Source organism: Opisthorchis viverrini (genome assembly GCF_000715545.1).
Source record: "Opisthorchis viverrini unplaced genomic scaffold opera_v5_97, whole genome shotgun sequence".
In the NCBI taxonomy this organism is placed as follows: domain Eukaryota; kingdom Metazoa; phylum Platyhelminthes; class Trematoda; order Opisthorchiida; family Opisthorchiidae; genus Opisthorchis; species Opisthorchis viverrini.
The window spans coordinates 985,263-1,007,326 of record NW_008751753.1 but is presented as its reverse complement, the minus strand read 5'-3'; the positions used below and the strand labels follow the sequence as shown (position 1 = coordinate 1,007,326).

The 22,064-nt window shown below is 43.1% G+C and overlaps 1 protein-coding gene across 1 annotated transcript in view; it reads left to right on the top strand.

Moving 5' to 3' along the window:
• Positions 1–19,230: 19,230 nt before the first annotated feature.
• The window catches only part of T265_05266 (hypothetical protein), a gene marked incomplete at both ends in the record, with an annotated part of 28,293 nt that continues 25,459 nt past the window's right edge, over positions 19,231–22,064 (top strand). The window contains one exon of the mRNA XM_009170235.1: positions 19,231–19,356. Coding sequence (XP_009168499.1) covers positions 19,231–19,356 — 126 coding nt within the window. The remainder of the gene's footprint in view (positions 19,357–22,064) is intronic.

Below are 22,064 nucleotides of genomic sequence, written 5' to 3'. Positions count from 1 at the left end.
GTTTGGGATGGTTCTGTCTGATAATGATGGGAATTTCGTACTTCCGAGGTTGCCTTTTATCGGTTTTGCTTAGGGCCTGACTCCGCACCCCCTAATCATGAGTTCTCTTTCCTTGAGGCAGAAAACTTTCCCAATGCTACGGGGTTATTCTTCGTTTCTCAAATTATCCTTCGTTTTCATTCAACGTTGATGTGCGCCGATTTGTCATTCTATCTCTTTTATGTTTTCTCGCAGTAGTAAAACCCCACAGTCGACAGCTTCTTGCAAAATCGCATGTGTAGTAGTCAGTGAATCCTGCCGCCCTGTATTCCTGTAATTCCGGTTATTCATGCATCAAAGCCTAGCTGCCTGACATGAATCCCAATCTCTCACTTCAAAAGTGCTGACTTCTTCAGGCTTTATCCGGCAACTGCTATTTTACTCAACAAAAGTCGTCATTTTGTATTCAATTTGTGGTGAAAGATATCACTTTAGCACCACTGTGTTCTAAATATACTCAATCAAGTGCTACCAAGCAACGCCCCAATTCTATTATTTACAACTGGTCAATACAATATTTACAACTATTAAAAAGCTTAGAGACAACAAATGTACCCGTTATTGGTGAACCTATCCATAGGAATCGATCCCATGCCTCTCGCTCGTTGTCTACATTGTTACATTGCTGCACTGACTCACTGGGACTAAAACCAAAAACGCCGGAAGCCATAAAAATGGAAACAATGGGATGCGTCAACTGACACAAGTCGGACTCATGACAAGTTTCTTTGATCTGAGCTTTTCAAAAAGAACTTAACTGATATGAGAAAGCCGTTTCACGCTATTTACTATGGTTATTGCCATGATTGTACCCCAAAGGAAACGAAATTGCTATTAAAAGGAAGGAGTCTCCGAAACTCTGCTGTAGCTGATCCTCTTGAATATGAATAATCTTACTTCGTTTTCAAACAAACTTCATCTGCAACAAACAAAATACCAATACTCTCGACATTCGAACAGCGCCGGTTATATTAGATGAATTCATTGAGGCCACATGCACTAGTAGGCTAGTTTGCAATCTGGTTCTACTGTTTCCGTCACTGCTGTTGGAGTGGTTCTTCTACCTCTATTCAGCTTTATGGAGCCTATTAATCTATCTTTGTCGTAAACACGATCATTTGGGAAAATATCAGAAACCTAGTATTAAACCCAGTAACGCAATTTGCATGCCGACCACTAAAATGCCACGGATCCATGATTCTGTATCCTATTAAGGTACACCGCATTTTGAATGCTTGACTGAGTCACTTTTGGAGAAGACGATCTGATGTAAGCAGTATTCCTTAAATTATACATTGATATGCTCATAGAGCCCTCTTGATCTCTGTTCAGTCGAGTTCAACAGTAGGGTAATAAATTTTAGCTGCGGGTTAGCCGAAACCAGTTCTGTGCAAATGATAGCAACCTTGAAACACAAGTTGTTTCTCGAAGATGTGCACATTTACGGTTGTATACGTTCCGGCCGGATTTCTAGAATCTCATGTAGTCTGGTTTGTCGCTAATCATCTACGCTGGATATATACACATACACTAAGTCAGTCTTCTTTACTGCTTCTAGACTGTACGAAGACCTTTTACAGTGTTCTCTCATGGATACAATCAATAGTATTTGGCCATCACGTGACTGTCTTGCCAACCAAACCCCCTTCCAAATCGGGTGAATGAAAGTGCTCATCGATAGCAACCTAAACATTATTCTTTAGTGATCTTTGCCTCACACGATCGCGATACTAAGTGGCAACCGACCCAACCTTTATTCCGTTAAAACAACGATTCTTAACCAGGATTTCTCCATGTGATGATACGATGTATCTGGAGGTGAATGCTAAGGTAAAGTTAAAAATACTTGACGCGATGTGGGTAGCACAGGTGGATGCGATATTGTTGGTATTCGCGACTAATTGGTTCTGATTTTTCACCCACCAGAGTCCCGTTCGAGAATCGCATACACAGTTGCTAAATAGAGCGCCGTTTTGTTAAAACGTAAAAAGCTCAATGTTAACATTCACATTCCTCCATAGTACTGTATTTTCCTCGTATAACGGGTGGATACAAAACTAAAAAATCTAACAATGTTATAAGGGGTTGCATAGTGCAGTTAAAAGACAACACCAGTTTCGTTTAGGCCATCCAATCGCACAAGGCCGAGCCCCCAGACTAAGTGAGAAAATCCCGCGACTAACTTGGTTTACAATCCTAGGATTTTGTGGAGGAACTAAACACTAAAAATATGATAAAAAATCACACCGTAGCTTTGGTGTATTTTTCGGAGTCATACAAATGAAAAATGAAAAATGGCAATAGGAGGGACTCGTCTACTAAAACTCATCTACTTAAAACAAATCTGTCTATCATCTACTGCCCGTCCAGATATGCACATCTGGTTGAAAGTCGCATACTCAATAACAGGTCGGATTTTGTCGTACCTAATGTTGGTACAGGTAGTAATACTCATTCGAATCTAACATGGCTTCATGATCATTCCCCAATTCATTTGCATACTCGTTTTGCTTGCCGGACATGACTTGCCGCAATGTCCTTCCAACACCGGTGTGTGTATGTGTGTGAGTGGGCTTAGCTGACCTGCCTACCCATGCGTGTTCGTGCCCAGTTTGCTGAACCTGCCCTGACCTGTTCTGTCATGATTTCTGTGTGATCCAACTGACAATCAGAATCGTGATTCTGGCCTCGGAAAGGACGACCTCAACCCACATTACGGAGCCAACATTCCACTCGCCGTTGCTTGGTTTGCGAACCTTGAAACTCCGCTGTGCTGGTCAGTGACAGCATTTGTTGACGCCGCGAACGTGGACAATTGAGAGTTGCTGTATAATTTTGTCACAATAGTACCGCAGATTTTCGAACCCAATTTTTCCTTTAATATTCACTATCGTCAAGCCTACACGTGACCCAAAGCTTCGTATCGGGAATCTCAACACTACATCTACGTGCAACAGTCATATTCATTGACTCCCATTGCTTTGTTCTAACCATCGTTCAGCTAAGCCAGGTTATGAGTTCTTAAAGAAAACTACTCACAGAGCTGCTTTGCAAAGTAAAGTTTCATTCGATTTTGTCAAGCTTCCAATCACTCAGCCCCATGTCTTCTCATTCGGACTGGAAGATACACGTTAATTTTTTCACTAAAAAATGAAATCTTTTTGCGCTTAATGTTGAACGCGTCTCTCCACTAAGCGTTTCCCAGAAAAGTGATAGCACAGCTATATGTGACTTTCACAACCAAGGCCTACTGACCCGCGTAGACCCGTTTGTTCCTATTTCTATGACATCTTATTTCAGTGACAACTGCATAGGTTTATCACAGCATATTTGCGTACCCTCATATGTCACTGCTTATATTCTCCATAAAGAACATTTCCCATCAGAAATCTGACTATATCTCCCTTCTCCTACTATCCAACATTTTTGTTTCTGTAATGCGTATGATAATTGTTTATTTAACCTGAACTACGGGGTCTCGGCACAGTAAAGTAGGCATTTATCGGTATAGATACGAACGTCATTGACAGACTTAGTGATCTTCATCCGAACCTATTTTGTCCCTTCGTATTATGTACACACCGGAGGAAAATTACATTGAGCAAACCATTATTTCAGAAGGGCTTTATGAACGATTAGCTGGTTTGCTTCTGGAAAACGTTTCGCTCTCAAGCCAAACGCATCGTCAAGCTAACTAGTGGTTAGTCTGCCAGTTTGGCCGACCTTTAAAGTAGGGGATAGCAGTTCAGTAAGATATCTTTCAACTAGAAAATTTGGTGAAATTAGGATGTAAGTTGAAAGGTTCTGGTGATTAATGTACAGTGTGGATGGCAAACAAGGCAGGATTTGAGCTCAGCAGTTTAGGCCAAAACAGCTTGTACGGGTATTCTTTGTTCACTGATAACCGCAGTGCACTGTACGTCGAATCGGCTGATAGACTGTTCCAACCTGGATGAAATGAACAGTGAACACAATGAAACGTATCAACAAGCAATTTCTAAATGTTCACGTAAGACCCAAACCGACTATGCGTATAAATTTGTCAAGCTCTACAAAGTACCCCATAAAAGTGAATACGAACACAGTTGGATGTAAAATGGTGTTATGTGATTCTCCTTGACACTGAACAGACTATCATCGCTGATCGACGTTGCAGGGTCCACATTTCCTCCGACCCTTATTGATTTGAACTAGTTACAATGATTGCGTAGGTATAAGGGGGTAAGCTGTTTGAACGAGTTAATATGGATACGTATTGCACAGACCCCGGAGCCAACCGGACCTGTAATTTGAAACATATCTCTGATCAAGATTAACGTATCGATGGTGGTAAGCAAGTTCTATCGAGCATTTGGCAAATATCACAGCTTTTCGTTATCTTGTCCATTTTTCCTGCAAAAAGAAACAATACATCTACTTGAGTTGGCGCTGGAATCATCCCTACCGGCCCTAGAGACCGTATTCTCTACTCCTATTTGCAGGGCTGTCTGCTCGGATCACTTTAGTGCTCTTCTTGATGGGCTTGTCAAAGTAATTCCTGTTTGTGACTTCAACACACATTCCACACGAGTATAACGAATATTAGTTAGTGAACTTTACAGCAACACCTATTTTCACTTGGGTTGAGCGCCGGTGAATGGGTCTTGCGCGCACTAGCGCTGCAGATCTATAGTGTTATGCTGGAAAGACTTCCTGCATCCTGAGAAATTACGGCAAATAACGACCAGCTTGTTGATATCCTGTGAACGCAAACAAATCAGCAGATCCCGCATACTTTTGATATCGACTCATTTCCTATACAATTTGCTTTTGAAAGCAAGACCGATGAGGGTAATAGATGACACCACAAGAACAATGTACGAATTGATGCTTGTTGGGACTTGCCAGAGATGTGTCATTCAGCTTCACATCGCTCTCGTTTGAATAGTCGTCCTCCTGTCCTGGCGCAATTATTCTGGTGAATCCACACCAAAGGGGGTGGGAAGCACTGAACTCGAGTTTCGCTCTTTTTAGAGCTCATCAGNTCCTATGGCTGTGCCGGGGTTTGTACCCCGGAAACCTGACGAACGTGTTGTCACTATTCCATCAGTGACGTTGGACGCATCTGAATTCTCGCGTTTGAATGGTCGAACGTGCTCATAATTGAGCGATGTAATTAATATGCCCGACGCGCCATCTATACGACGACCCAGTAACTGTCTTGGTTGTGACGATTGATTGGCCCGTTTGTCAGGACTTCCCAGTCAGGTAGCGCCACAGACGCTTGAAACCGGCTGGACAACTTTTGTTCATGCATGTGGGTGTTTGCGGGAGGTGTATTGTCTAGCCTCACACCACTATCGTTTGAACAGTGAACACGTTCGCCTGTTCAGACGTGACAATTCAGATGCGCCCAGCGTGCACTGGTGGAATAGTGACAACACGTTCGCCTCGCATATCAGGTGTCCGGAGTACAAACCCTGGCACAGCCATAGGATATGCACTGCTGATGAGCTCTAATAATAGCGAAACTCGAGTTCAGTGCTTCCCACCCCCTTTAGTCTCTTGTATTGCCCTCGAAGAGCATACACAACTCCGGATTATCTCACTGGTCCTGTAGTGCGCCAAAGCTTTCAACTAGCCTGGTTTTCTATGCATAGCTTGATGGTCGTAAGACGGCACATTTAGCGGGTGGAATAGTAATCAGCATTTGTAGTGCTGTCGAGTACATCTGCCACTAAAACCGCTTGAAAGTAAAGCGGCACCTACGGTCAGGTCACATGAGTTACGGGTGGGATTTGACGCTCGAACGCCCATACCGAGGCAACCAGTCCATGTCCTGATTCTGGGTCTTCAGCTGATCTCTTAACAAGAATTGACGTTTATAGATCGAAACGCACTGCTCACCGGCTCAACCGTGCACTTTAAATTTCATTTGAATCGGCCGCAGGGTTTGTGCAATGAGTGGGGTAGATTCATCGTTGGATCGTTTGAGTAACAACAAATATAGTAAATATAGCAAATTGCAGACGGACTAACAAGTAAGAAGTTGCTTGATATAGCTGCTCGTCGAAATCAAACGACACTTCTGATGTATAGTGGCAATCTCTAAGGTTATGTACAACACGTCGCTTTTAGTGCCACACTGAAAAGGCAGTCAGTCGGAATGACTTGCTTCCTGTTTGGTAGGTCGCAGTGAGGTGCTGCACAACCGGACGCTTGAGAATCACTCACAGTATTCCAAAAACGTTATCTTGGCGATGAAATTAAATTACTAGATGCTAGACCCGTTCAGTCGAGTTTGTAACTTCCACTCACCAGTTTGCACACAGATGAACCAAGAAACAATGGGAGCTGGGACAGCAGCACTCAGCCACTGAGGATTAGCAAAAGGCATCAAGTTATCCAGAGAAGCAAGACGGTCGATACAAGACGCCCGAGTACGGTTGTCTATAACTCTTACTAGTAAATAGGATGAAAGGATTCAAGCAGTCAGCATTATCTTTGAACTTTGTCCATAGCTACAACACTCGTTTTAACGGCCGTGTTCCTGTTTTGGGGTAATTATTTCGGTGAGTCCAAACCAAAGGGAAGCACTGGACTCGAGTTTCGCTCTTATCCCGGCACGGTCATTGGACGTATCCAATGGCCGTGCCGGGATTTGAACCCCGAACATCTGACATGCGAGGCGAGCGTGTAACCACTACCCTACCAACGCACGTTGGGCGCATCTGAATTATCACGTCTGAACAGGCGAACGTGTTCACACTTGAGCGATGTGACTGGTGTGCTCTTTTGGTGTTTGAACTTTACTATTATGTTTACGCGGGTCTTTGCTGCGTCGCGAGCCCTGTCGTCACTAGCGAAAAACATACTGAGTGAATTTGTGGGTCTCTGATCAAATGCAGGTGAGTCGATAGAACCTTCCTCAACAACAATCTTTATCAACTTATTATCAGCTTGAACTCCGGATGATTGTGGCCTATAGTTTTATAATTTTCCCTTCCTCGCTAGATTTTCCATCCTTCTGCGAGTTTACGATGTCGCCTCGAGTATCGTACACGTATTCCCAATTTGTTGGTATCATATAGTGATTTATGAATTTTCAATTGATCTTTCATCCTGTGGGTGTAATAATTCTGTATCCTGTCTGAAAGTGATATAGTAATTATAAGGCTGCTGAAACAAGTGAACGGCAACCATATGAGTCGTGTGTTCCCTCCATGCAGCGTATAGCGATATCTTGAATATCGTGCTACCAGAAACATGAAGCGGCCTGGCGCAGCTAATTCATTTGCAAAAACCTGAAGACGAGGGATTCAGATAGAGTTTCGGTTGGCCTCCAGATTGGAATTCCAGTACGTATATTTGCTCAATTGCCGAGTGAGTTGCATTGCTGATCAACTCCTCGGCCACGAGGGGCTAAGTTTTCAAATGACCAACTGGGAAGTTGCGGGTTCGTAGCTCCTTGTGGGATATCAGTATTGTTTTATTTCAGCGTGTTATTGTTTATTTCAGTATACTATTCCTAATTTTTCAGGTGAACCGATCAAGTTCAGTTTTTTAGGAGCAATTATGCAGGTTGCCTCTGGAATAAATGCGTATGCACGTAAGTGTTGTGAAGAGTACACATAACTGTAGGCAAATAAATTCACTGTCATTGTCTCAACTCAGATAGTGGACAGAATTTATCGTGACTAAGGAAATCCTCACCAGAAAGAAAACTCAAACTCCAGTGTATCCTGTGCTTGACGAATTTGATGTTGATGTTTGATGTCGTCTCTCCTTCCCATGAAGACCTTCGTGCCGTTGTGAACGGTCATTTCACGCATAAGAAACCTAATGGCCTAACTTCTACTGTTTGTACCGCATGACCTCATACACAGATAGGTGGCGAGGGTAAGAGGTGTTCTTGATAGAAATTCATCCTATTTCTACTTCCAAAGGTGCAACAATCTCGCAAAGCCCTGGTGTGTTGATCGATAGACAAGGGCAGCATCTTTTTGTCGACACCTGACAACTTTCAAAGTTGGGCGTCAGGATTCACATGGTTTGTTGCCTTCTTCAGGGCATCAGTTGCTGTGTTGCCTATCCTGATTACATCCTATACCTTCAAGATTGTTGCACTCATTTATGACTAACTTGAAACACTCCAGGTCTTTGAAGTGGACTTACGCTGCATAGTGAAACATGGTGATTATCAGTAGTTCCTATCGCACTTATTCGGCCGGATCTAGTGTTAAGCTGGCTACATATCAAAAGAATGTTTTTTCGAGTGTAAATCAGATGGCCAAGAACTTCAATTTAGATCATCCCTATGGAGACATCTTGTTAGTACAAACGAATTTTACGGCGTAGTATACCATTCAGAGCTGCGCGTAAGAAAGTAGTCTACCCAAGCCACAAAGTAGGGAGAGAATCTTGTTGGTGTTCCACAATTCATTTGGAGGTCGGTTAGTTTCCATTCGAAATGTAGATTGACCTACTGTGGTGACGGCTGGGAACGTAATGGTGGAAATGTTCTTAAATAAACTGACAGCCCTTCACTTATCTTAAGGGTTTAAAAGATCTCTGGAATAATTTGATCCTTTTCGCTTGACTAGTAGTTTTTCAGTGCGTGCACCGTATCCATTAGTTTTCGAAACCCTGTTGATTTGTGTACAAGTTTCCCGACGCGGTATCGCGTGCACAGTTTTTCCAGGGTGTGGACGGTGAATAGGACGCAGATTCAGGCATTTTTCAAAATATTATATTGGGGCTTCTAAGAGACTTGTTGCGATATGTTAACATTTATTCTACTCTCTTTGGTCGTGGTATAATAATATGAGTTATATAGCTTAAGAGTGTAAACAACATTAACCAGATAATGACCAGCACAAGAGTACCAAAATCGTTTTCCTCAATTTTTCGTGCACATATTTTTGGAACTGTTTGATCAGTTCAGCAGCTCTTCGTCCATTGTTTGGTGCACCAGGATTCGGAATGATTTGGTGCAGCCAATCCGACGTTCTTTCTCACAACATCTGGATTACATTCTTTGATGGTTATTCTACTGCGTGCATTTTAACACGAAATCTATCTATCATGTCAACTTATGTTTCTCGGCAGCTGAAGGGAACGTTTTAGACCTCATCGAAGGCAGAGTCCTTTTTATTCGCAGCAAATCCTCCATGGTCTTTGCCGGATGCATCTGGTTTATAGTACAAACATTCTCTAAAACCAAAGTGATCTTACCTCTAATGTATGTATGTACGGAGTGGAAGTTTAATTGCGGAATAACGTCTTTATTCTTTGCTGAGTGAGCCGGGGTCGGCTGTGTTACGGCCCCACTCAGAAACTCACCGAATCGTAATAAACATCCGTCAGTCAGTACGCTTTTTACCAAAAGTTTCTTCTTCGAGTTAATTCGGTGTGCATAGTCTTCATACTTACTCACACTCCGCGTGCGCTTTTAAATTACTCTCGTGAATTGCGAGAACTGTAGTTGCCGACCGCTCCACGTGTTGTTTTGGTAGTATGATCTGATATAAGGTTGGCGGAAACTTGGGGACTGCGCCCAGTTGATGAGCCCCAAGAAGGGCGAAATTGGTCGTGAACCGTCACCAACTCAATGCGTAGTTCATTATGTCTATAAAATTTATCGATTTATCCCTAAGTGAAGCCCCAAGTGAAACATGGAGTGGCCTGGTTCAGCAAATTTGGTTGCTATTGACACCATAAACGAGAGATTCAGGTGGATCCCAGGTTAGTCTCCCGTCAAAAACAAATTTGTGTGCAAATGAGTGTATTTTGCTAAGGTCGCCAGAGTATTTGTATGATTGTCTTCCGAATCCAAAAATAGCATTGCGCAGACCACAATAAATTTTCTGATTTAGTCATTAAGATGTCCTTGATCCATATTGTGACCGAGAATTAGTTTACCTAAAATACTTAACAGCCTCGTGAGTATGCACAACGGTGAAAAACAAATCAGCATCAGTGGAAACATAACTTCTCAGACCTCATCACGATATCTTTTAGGTTGTCTGCAAGTTTAAAACAGTCCTTTAATCGATGGTGGAACAAGCTTTGTGACGTATGAAAGATTCTTACTAAGCAGTGCACAACTTGGTGGCCAACTGAATTGTTCATGTGAATAATTGGGCATAGAGAGGAAACCGTCTGTATGACTTTACCACAAAGTTTCAGAAGTTGAATTTTCCAGCTGATTTGTTTCTCTACGAGTTATCCATTTTCCGGAGTTCTTTGAAGTTTGAAACTCCGGGTATCTGACAGGATAGAATTTACGTACATTAAGTGCTGTCTGTGATAATCGTAGCTAAACATTTTGCAGCTTGGTGGAATAAAAGATGGCTCATGTCTCAGTTCTTCGATCACTTTCTAGTACTCAGCTTTAAAATGGAGCCACATTGGTGCAGAACCAGCCGTCATCTATTGGTTCTGATGCTAGGTCCCTCATTTGATTACACGTATATTCAAAAGGGTATTTGTGTACTAATTCTGTCGAACTTCTTTATTGGGGCCTTAACTCCAAGATCAAACGACGATAAATTCAACATGTGTCCGCGTATGCTCGGTGTATGTGTGATACAGATGTGTTCGGAACCATGTTTTAGAAATCTGAACATTTCTCCCGAAATTGATCTGTTCCAAGACCGCGAAGATATTTGTATAGCGCGGTTTACAGTATTCTTTCGAAAATCCGAACATAATTCCGCATATCAACCAGGGCGGGCCGAGAACTTCATAAAAACGTCGTCGAACTTTAAACATTTATTGTACTTCCGTTGGAAGGCTGGTAATAAGAACATGTGAAAAATCACAAAATTAATGTGATTAGCTGCCAACTTTCGTCGTTTTAGGACCTTGTAAATCTGAAACAGGAGAGCGGCACGAATGAATGCATTCCTCGTAGAAATAAACGCTTGCCCACCAATTTTCTCTCGTGCATTCAAGACATAATAAGCACTAATCATCTGACTTCTACGTTCATATAGTTGGGCCCAGAGTCAACGTGTAACTTGTGGGATCCGCATGCTTTTGTGTGGGATGTAACACAAATCCAGTTCTACAGGGGGATTTTTAGGGCTTCATTACTATCGTTACAAGTGGTAGACAAGCCATACTGTTGCGCAAAACTTTCATGCTTATGCTGTTCCTCTTAGTTAAATGTCAGCTGTTCTTCAGTTACCTGTGCAACCAGGAGGGATTCTGACGTTTTATACGCATGATTACAAAATGCCACTGGAGAGGAACAAGTGCACTGGGGACCTTGGGGATAGATCCGGTGAGATTTTTATCACGGCATCACCATAATTTTGGAGTTCCATACAAGAATACTAGTTGCAGCTGACCACCGGTCATTAACGAATTGCCGATGGGAAGGTCAGTAGTGGTGACGTTGAATCTCGGTTCATAGCCGTGAACCATCCATCCTTATACAGATGAAGCGGGAATGTGCCCAAAAAATTAGAATATGAACAACGAATACACGTGACCAATTTCTAGTCCGCAAAAACGTCCTGTAGCCATCGTTCATCGTTCCTCATAACCTTATGTAGTTCAGCCAACCGTACAAAAACTATGTTCGTTTGTAAGTTAACATAAGAAATAAATGGATAAATGGTTAGAAAGTTTATGGCCATGAAATACAGATAGCGCGAAATGTGTTTCGGTAGTCCATGAAAACGAATCAACCACTGATACAAGTGTTACTGGGCTTTGTTTTATGAAGCATTTTCCGAAACACTACGAATGCAGTAGGAAATTGCATGATTCGCAACTATTGGAGAGCTCTATTTCAATGGACTAGAAGAACATACCAGGGAGTTTGACATCATACCATTTTGATCGTCACGGGAGACTCACTCGAATTCCAGCTGGAGCGCTCGGTTGTGATGCTTTTACACATCTGAAGGCGTTCCATTAGTCCACCTCATGTTTCACCTGGTAAGGTATTCGAGATATCTCACTACATTGTACACATGTAACAATCTCTGTCGAAGAGTTTGCAGTATCCTTATGAGTAGTGTGTTACGTCTATATCAAGGGATCGTCTTGTAGCTTAGAAAATGTGACGGTTGCGAAGCGAAGTCGAATATCTCATTAACCTCTGAAAGGTTTGTGATTTGGACTGCCCCATACTGTGCTATACAATGGAATGCGGGGATGTTTGTGAAGAAACCTGCTGTTAAACAAAACACTAATCACCAAGCCACCAGAGATCAAAAAATGCAATGCAAAAATTTAAAACTATTTAGAAGCTAATGAGGCATTTCAATACTGTCTCCTAATCTGACGGAAAGCACGGCAGTGCTTAAAACTGAACTCCCACATTTAAACATTAATACTTATTGAATCATTCTATCCCATCCCACAAGAATTAAATTGCTCTGGGTATGCTCGCTACTTTAAACTAACGCATCTGCCGAGCAGCGTTTTCTGGTGTCCAAAAACAAGATCAAAATCGCGATGATACGGTGAACGCCTGTTACCGCCTTTCCACCACAGTGTCACGTGATCAGCCTGACTTTAATTTTTACAGTTGCACACCAAGTAAAGCGGCTGGCAAGTGATACGCTGTATATAGCTTTTGTATAGTCCTAGGCCAGATAAACCGGAAGAGACGATACCAGACTTCTATTAGGGAGCGCCCAGGTTGTGTCACCTACTCAGTGAAACTGCCTCCATGCGCTCAAGTCTATCGGCTGATCATTTCGAGTATACATCCACAGGTAACCGAAAATTAGATCGTAGAAGAATTTGGTTGGGTTTGGCAAACTGACTCACACAAGTTAGCGTGGAAAGAGCATTGCTGCAGCAACTTAACCGAATTTTTTTAATGAGGCCGTTTTCACACAGCATATACTTAAATAATTCACATGGACAGATTAGGAGGACTATTATTTTATCATTCAGCTTGCTCGCATATCTAGTGGGACATAAATACTTTAGTGGTCCGTTTCCTAAGCTAAGTGTTCTGGTTCCAAAAGTCTCGTCACTGGGATATACGGTGGTATCGATGAAACCTGAGCTACCAGGTAGCAATATCATGAATATCGTGCAGAGCAACTCTGACGATGACGTTTGAATACTACAAACTACCCAACATCTCTTGGTTCATGTTACAGAGGCCTGGACTGCTCGAAAGCTGTGGATGGCACAAACACACTGGAGGTTGCGTACACTGATCAAACGCTAGATAGTACCACTATTTTTCAGCCAGAATAGTCGGTGGCACGCTTATGCCTGTAAGCGCTCAAATTTTACCCGATGTGGTAATGAGACCTGGTAGGTAATACGAATCGTGTCCGATTTTAGAGACATTTGGATAAACGCTCTTAGTGCTCATATTAATACATATTACACAGTATCTTCATACACATATACACACACACATACATATATCAGCGTATGATCAGCTGAGATTCAGGCAGATGAATCGTTGAATCCCAGACGATGTGACGAGATGACTGGAGAAAAAGGGCACAGTTGAACACGTTGAGTCCTTCATGAGCACAGATGAACTCCGGTAGAACAACGTGGACATAGATATCCGCAAAGGCAATGATCAATTTGGTCTGCAGTATGAGCAAGATGTATATCAAAACAAGTGATGCAGGATAGAAAATCCTGACCATCAGTTTAAGAAGGCTATACCGAGCCACAGAAACATTACCGCCTTCCTATACAAATTGTTGGGAATGATATCTAGTAAGCTACATTAACCCGATTTGATTCCAACCGTGGCTCAAACGCACAAATAATTTTAATTAGCATTAAGTTGACACGTCGTGATTTACGATTGTGACTTTCAGCGGAGCCACGTGTGCAGATCACATGATCAGAAACAGCATGCAGTAGTTTCAACCTAATGGGCAACAAGATGGAACTAGAAAAAAGAATTAGCTGTTTGTTTGAACATCCAATGAGCCGGATGAAGAACAGCGGGGTCGTAAACTTCTGCACAGTAGGATATATCCTGTTGTCACCAAAGGGAAAAGTGTAGCAAATTTTGAGTATTGCGATTTAACACGCAGGGCACCGGTGTTATTTGTAGGTCACTGTTGTTCACTCTGACTCGCTCAAATCTGGTTCGAAACGCTCGCTACATCGGTTAGTCTTTATAAAGTCAACTGTACACAGATTTAAAAGCGATGTAGAACACAGTGTTCATTTTTGTGACTCACGTACCCTCTTGTCTGACGGAAACTTCCAGCACCCTCTCCACATCAGTTGAAGCTCGAAAATTACAATTTTGCTGGCAACAAAATAAAGTACTGAGTAAATTGAAAAAAGTCCAACACAGTCTGATTTATACTAACCATGTATAATGTTTACGTTTTCTAGTGTAAACCTTGTTAAGCCGGTGTACCACGGACAAGTATTCTCCCTTTTGCTTTTGTTTTTGTTTGGGAGTATTACCGGACAATCCAGGTAGCAGAAAAACTAGTTCTAAATTCTGATGAAAATTTTGTTATGAATGTAAAAAATCAGGAAGCTCCTTGACGCGTCTTTGGATAAGGTAAAATATGTGCAGCTTGTTGAATGTTTCATCTACTGAAGAGAATTATGACGATCATCTGTCCGTCGTACATTGGCTGTTCCATGTAGCAATATGTGAACTCAAAACGATGCCCACACTCTAGTCGGACAGAAGTGATATATATGGATAAGCATACAATTTCGAAAAGGCTTACACGGCTCCAACTCCCTTAGGTCTAGTGTTCAGAAATCTATAATGAATTTTATCTTACACAAGCATCTAGTTCCCAATTCTGCGTTAACCTGAATCGTTTTAGAATGATGAGTGTAGTTAATTACTCTTCACTTCTGAATATCAGTGCGATATATTGGAAAACACGCTGAACACTAGTGAATCCGTGCTCATTTGATTCAGATGAATTATTCTCAGGTCAAATCAGATCTATTTTTTTCATTCTGTTAAACCTGACATGGTGTGCTCTAACTGACAAAAATTTTAGAGGGACTGTGCCCGATAACTTCCTAGATATAAAACACGTTCAAAAAGCTTTCGGTAGTATGAAAGTTGTGTATTCTATTGAATCATGACTGATAAATCTTTTCTGTGCATCACCTATAGACAAATGCATCAGCCTATGGGATCATTCATCGATGAGGTCTTCTCGAGGTTCCACTGCTGTTTTGTGCTGACTTGAAATGACACAGCATTATCACTCTGCAGGGGACTATCAGCCAGCTTTACTGGCATAATCATCTATCTATTTCTGCTCAAACATTCACTCGCGCATTGCTCTATGCAAAGCAGTTCAATACCTCTGGTTGTTATTGTGGGATAAACAGAGGAGTGAGTGCCTATTTTGAGCTGGATGCTATTCCATCTTTATGATAGTTGATTAACGCTGAATATTTGAAAGAAGTAAAGTCGAATGCTGCTGACCTGTCTACAGCGTGAATTAAGCTAGCCGCCCGGTCAAGATAGGATTCTCCTTCAACTTCACAAGGTACACTGAAGCCATGCTTTATGTATCCCTACCATTGGGCCAAAAGCATTATCCGCCCAGGGCTCATGCCACAGAAACACACAAGAATGGTGGTGCCCTTACAATACCAATGTCTGGCAATGAATCTGACAGGAAGTGCCTAATACGACCGATCATTCTTTTCTTTACTACGTTGTAGCATGAAAAACCCGAACAATCTAGACATTGCCCAGGGCCAAACATCTTCAGTGCGTTTAATGGAACTCGTTAGTTCTTACGCTGTTCCACGAGCCAATGAATGTGGGCAGCTAAACAGAACCTATCCGACCTATCCGATTAATCGATAACTTTTCCACTCGACCGTCAGGGAGGAAAAGGAAAACTAACTGCAGGGAGCAACCGGCTAGGATAATTGTGAGGCAGCTCGTCCATTTGACTGTACTATTGATGTCAAGTAGTCCATGAGGGAGAGGTGCTTCCAGAAAGTTGTGAGCAACTTGGTAGAACATCGTAACAACCATTATACAAGCAGGTCGGGTGCAACAACAATAACTCTGGCACCAGCGGGTTAAAGGTCATGCGGAAATAGTCTTTCAGGCGCCCAGCAATCAGGCAGCTGAGTGATCAGCCAACCGACTTGGTCAGCTGGCCGGTCGTAATAATAATAATAATAATAATAATAATAATAATCATCGACAGCTTGACATTACTATTCAACACCGATGCTTCGCTACCGTACAACCATGATTCATTTGAAACCTTATCGTGAAGGAAAGAATTAAGGTGGACGGGAAGGGAACTTACTGCTAGCTAACTACAATCATTCTGAGGTGCCTACACCCCCAAACACTCACTCAAGCAACCTGGATAGAAACTGACAACAAGATCACCTCTGACATCGGTTGGCAGCCATATCTTGCAGTGTCTCCAATCGGGCACAGTGAGGATCACGTGGTCCCCATCCTCAAAGCAAGTAGCACCGACAGCATGCAGTTTCGTGATTTTTTTCACACCACTCTGCCAACTCAAGGTTTGGGCACCTCTCTGCATCAGCCACTCTGAACTGAGCATGGAAAACAGCACTTTCTTCCTCAAGCGATGGTTAAGCATACGCAACACATGTCCGAACCAACGCAGCTTCTGGTGATGGACACATCCTTCAATGGACGTACCAGTTTCACAACCGAAAACTAGCCTCGTTACGGATACGCCGACACCGACCACACGAGCTAGTTCTGAAAAGATGATTGTCGAACAACTGAAGACGTCTCATTACCGCTGCTCTGACAAGCCAAATCTCAGCCATGCAAAGAACAGCCCACAGTAGCTTGATACACATGTGCCTTGAGATTCAGGGATATGCCGTTTTTTTAAATTAGCAAACGCAACCCGAGCCTTGAAGATTTGTGCACTGACCTCATCGGTCGCACTACATCCACATATAATACAACTTCCATGATAAGTAAAACGCTGCACAAATTCCAGTACCACTCCCAGGATTACAAGTGGCATGTTCGGTGACTGCATGTCCACCAGTATGACCTTTCACTTTCTGGGTGCAAAGTGCATACCAAAGGACGGGATGACTTTGTTTGGTTCATCCAAAAAAACTGCGCCTTCTCCTCTTTGAAGATGAGAACGGTGTTGCCGGCATACTCCAGATCGACCAGGTTCCCGTCACAGGCCATTTGAACGCCAGGATATTGGTGGCCTTCCAGCGTTCGTCTCATGATTTCATCGATCGCAAAGTTAAACAGGAATGGGAAAATTTACTATCCATGACGGACATCGCCTTGTGTACGGAAGCTTTTGAAGAGCTCGTCGTACACTGTCACGAGTCCTGAAGTCTTAGAATGCAAAGAGTTTATCACGTTTACTCCATGATGGGTGAGCGTGTCAAGCGGAACAGACCGACCAACCGAGTCAAATGCGCCTTGGAAATCCAAAAACGTTAGAATTATGGGTCACTTATACGTATGGTGTTGTTCTAGCACCTGACGAAGTGAGAAGATTTGGTTAACGCAGTCCCTACCAGGCCGGAATTCCGCTGGCTGCTCTTGAGTTGGTGTTTCACGAGCCACCATAAGGCGACGAAGCACGAGTGACGCCAACGGTCTCCTTACAACCCGGGTCAACCTGATCTCCTTGTTGATGCCACACCTACTGCGAGCCCCTTTCTGAAAATGGACATCATCATCAACTCTCCTGTTGTATGAAACACACTCCTTTTTCCAAACGCAAGCAGGCAGATTAGACGAGCGCTGAATGAGGACTTCACCCACATCTTCGAACAACGCGGGTCGGAGGTCATCTGGACCATGGGCTCGGTGAGAGAGAACGTATGCAGTCATAAACCTCCGAGGCCGTGGGCGATTTCACGTTCACCGTTCAGGGTTCCACGTCACCTGTGGGCTCCAGAAGGATGCTAGCTGGTGACCACAACGATTAATGTTCAAATTATTCGGTCCATTTGTCTAGGCGTCCTTCTTTATTCGAGATGTTCACCCCAATCCGATCCTTCATGGTTTCGCTCACAGGTGATCTCTGCGGCCCCGTCTCACGGATCAACTGAAATAACCTTCAAGCATTACCAGCTTCCTGGGCCTGTCCCATTTCTTTGGCTTTCTGTGTCCACCATACTTCACGGTCCGCTTGTACGCTCACCTTCACTTGCCGTCTCATAACTCGTCGCACCAAGTTATGTTCGGGGCCGGCTGGGATATTCCTCTGAGATTTAGGTGAGCCTGAGTGCTTGAGTGAGCCTGGTGGTGCCGTTTCACAGGCGGAATTCCCATCACTATACAAAGAAGTGGCGACCTCGTCGTAGTATAAGTTCGCATCTGATGGTGGAACATTTGGAAGGGACTTCGGAAGATGATTCTGGTAAATTCGTTTAACATCCGGACCTACAATTCTTTCGGCTACCCTGAAAAAGAAAGCAGGAATCGTCTTCGTACGAGCACGTGGTCAGAGTCCACAAATGTGTTCCAAAACGACCGGCAGTCAGTTATTAAGCCGTGCTATCAGTAACTGATGGCAATATGGTCGATTTGAGTTTGTGGCCGGCATGCCGTCGGAGGACACCACGTGGCCAGAGGACTTCGGGTATTGCGGAAGTTAGTACTACATAAAAACAGCCTGCGATCAGCACACGGCTGAAGCAGTCGTTCCCCATTGTCTGTACGTACTGAGTCAAATTCATGTCAACTTCCTAATTGAGTCTCAGATACGCCAACCCTCCCCACTTGCTCACTGATATCTTAGGCAATCACTACTATGTTCGAGCTTTTAGCTCGCCTCAGCAAGACATTCAGAGCATCATAAAACCTGTCTTTGACGGCTTCGGAGCTACAGTCAGTTGGGGAGTAGGCAGACGCGATAAACAGACATCTGTCAACTTGCCGCTTGTGCGACTCGTTCACAGACGTTGTCAGACGAACCGCACAGAGTCGACTATCAACAGGTATCCAGTCAAGCAACGATACTTTCGCCCGCTGACTTAGGATGATACCGAACCCTGCACAACTCGCACAGCAGCCTCTGGATCACCATAGGTGCGTAGCCGGAAACGATGTTGACTGATGGGGCGGTTAGCTCAATCACTGTGCTTGACTTCTCGTTTCTGAGGCACAGCACACATCAATGCCAAGCGAGTCCAGTGTGAGAGCTCGAGCAGCTCGTTGTTCCGCTTGCTTCAGAATGCACAAAGGCTGTTGAGGCTTGAAGGTTGATTTTGAGATACTTAAAGATGTCGGTGCCATCACGAGCAGATGCTGCACGCAAAACCGATGCGAGACGAACGGAGTCATCAGTCCTAAGTGTTGGGCCTGCAATAGGAGAGCTATTATTAGGGTTGTGGGAGGTGGATGAAAAAGTATGTACAAGAGACAAGGGAGGCGTTAGCAGTAGCCTATTTTCGCTCACCTTCCCTGCTGTATGCAGCAGGTAAGGCGATTCGGCTGATGATACCATGCAACGCCGGTGTGGCATGAGTTTATTTTTCTACTTTCAGTTCATGGTCGTACGTGGGCTGGGATACTGCTACGGCGCTAACACCTAGACATGAGAACGATTAGGGTCCTCAGGCAAAGCCTTCGGTTCAAAAGCCTAACCGCAAGGCAGCGGTGTTTGGCGGGAGATGCAAATGTATGACCATTTCTACGGAACAAGTCACTACATGTTCGAACCCTCAACCTGGAGGGCCAGGAAACTGTTTATCAGACCTCTATCCATTAACCAGCCTAATAAGGGAGACTCTACGAGTGCCGCGGAGACCACCCAGTATAGCTCGATGTGTCGATGGGGTGCGCATATCGTCACACCACGGTAAGGTCCCGTCTCCCCTTGACGGCTCAATAATAAGTCATTACCCAGGCCAAAAAACAAATATAAGCACCGACAGGGAGTACTCAATGGCTACATACCAACAAAGGATACACCGCTAGTATACTATGCACTTGTGATATCAGCCTGTTTGGAGGCGAAATGTTTGCTCGGTGAACACAATTACAGCCATCTGCGCAACCCGATCTGTTGGCATTTCCCCAGGTAACAACGCACTACTCCAGACGACGTGATGCTTTCTAATTGCCTAGCACTTCATTGTCCGAGTGTTGGCTACTTACTATCGGTAAGATGATATTATGTGGAGAGTCTGGTTTACAAATGAATCTACCTAAAGAGAAAAGCGAAATGCATATTGTCGGAATGGTGTTTCTGATATGTAGCTGCGAAGTAACCAATGACCATTTGAGTACAGAAGATCGGGTGAAAGAACTTTTGCCATAACAGTTTATGTGATGACGATCGTTGGCTACAAAGTGATATAATCTCAAAATACAGTTTGTTCTTCTTTCCGAACGCGTGTTTGCAAATATCCGTAGGTAGGTTCACCCTTTTTACTGGATAAATACGGCACACATAATCGGAGACATGGTGGCCAGCTTTAGATGTCACACAACGCAATGAGGAACTCAGCCACACAAATGCCGCTGAACATTCTGACAGCATTCTTCTGTACATTAGACTTTGGCAAGCTGGTGGATGCACCGTCTGTGTTAGCTGTAGTTCATCTCGCATGAAAAAATCCCCGCAATAAGGTATCTAACGTATCTCCCATTACTAATTGGAAATTATGTATTCCTTCTCATCTCATCTGCATATATGCTTAAGTTACTCCCACTCTTATCAATTTCACAATAATATTCGATTAGTTGGATTCATACATGCTAGCCGAGGTGCTCTTAGGCTGCCTATTCTCAAGCCTGCAAATTTTATGATCATACTAGGTGAATTTATGATAGCTGTAAGTCAGATATATGTCCGAATGAGTGAATGAACGAATGAACCACAATACTACAAGAACTAGAATACTCACCATTATCCTTACAATAAGCCGGTGGATTTACTTCAAACTTTGTGGTAGATGAAAGACACTGCACAAAATATGCATAGAAAAAGGTTCTGCAGCGCACTTAATGGGCGTTCTCATATCTCAGCAAACTGTTTGAATATGGGAATCAAATGAAGAATATGCGTAATTTCCTTGAAGGTCCAAATACTGAATTTCTTTTTCTTTAAATTAAAATCTGAGAAACAAGTGATCCATAAAGTTCTTTGGAATATTTTCTGGAATGCCATCACATAAATAAACTAAAATATTCCTAGGGCACACTGAGCCGATTCAGTTGAAGTTTAATCGATGTTACATTCACTAACTTTACAATAACTGTTCACCTGGTAGCTAACGGAGTAACGGTTTCTGAAATTTGGGAGACAAAACATACAAGGTGATATCCACAAATGTGTATAGATCGTGAGTGTGAGAATAACTTAGTGTGCTCGTCAGGTGCAGATACCTTTGATGACAGATCGGACCTAATCATCTTTAAGGTAGGTAGGTAACTGTTTCACCAAATAAAGGCATTGAAGATGAACAGTTTTACTTCCAGTACACAATTTGAAATAGTTAAGGCACCAGGTATGTGACTCACACATGACTCACAAACCAGAACAAACAATGACACCGAATCTAGCTTATTTGGACTCATAGTAGGACCGAATTTTACAAGGAATCTGCAATGAGAAACTTAGAGCAATACAATCTGTAGAATTTGCTTTTCTTCCAAGACTAGTCAAAAACTTCAGAGATCTGAATGAAATAAAAAGGTCATTTCCCGATGGCATTTAGCATATCCATTCCATGGCTCAAACAGTTACAACCACGAGCTCAATGGTAAGATCCCCAATGAATGGAGACTACTGGCTAATATTCTGTTAGTTTGGAGACCGCAAACCAAACAGGCTATCAGTGTCTTTTACATACAATCCTCGCCAATAACCTATTCTTTGTGGGTAGCAAGAGAGGGTTATTTAATCGAGATTTGACGAAGCTTTACATCTGCAAGCAACGTTAACAGGTAGATGGACGTCGAAAAAACAGACTCTGGTATGCACAAGTCATGGACGTAAAGGTTGTGTTCAAGATGATACAGGTAACTAGGTGCCAGTGCTTGTTTGGCCAGCAACACAGAATTCTCAAATTTTTATTTTCCACTGACCAACTCCGAATTGAACTTTGCC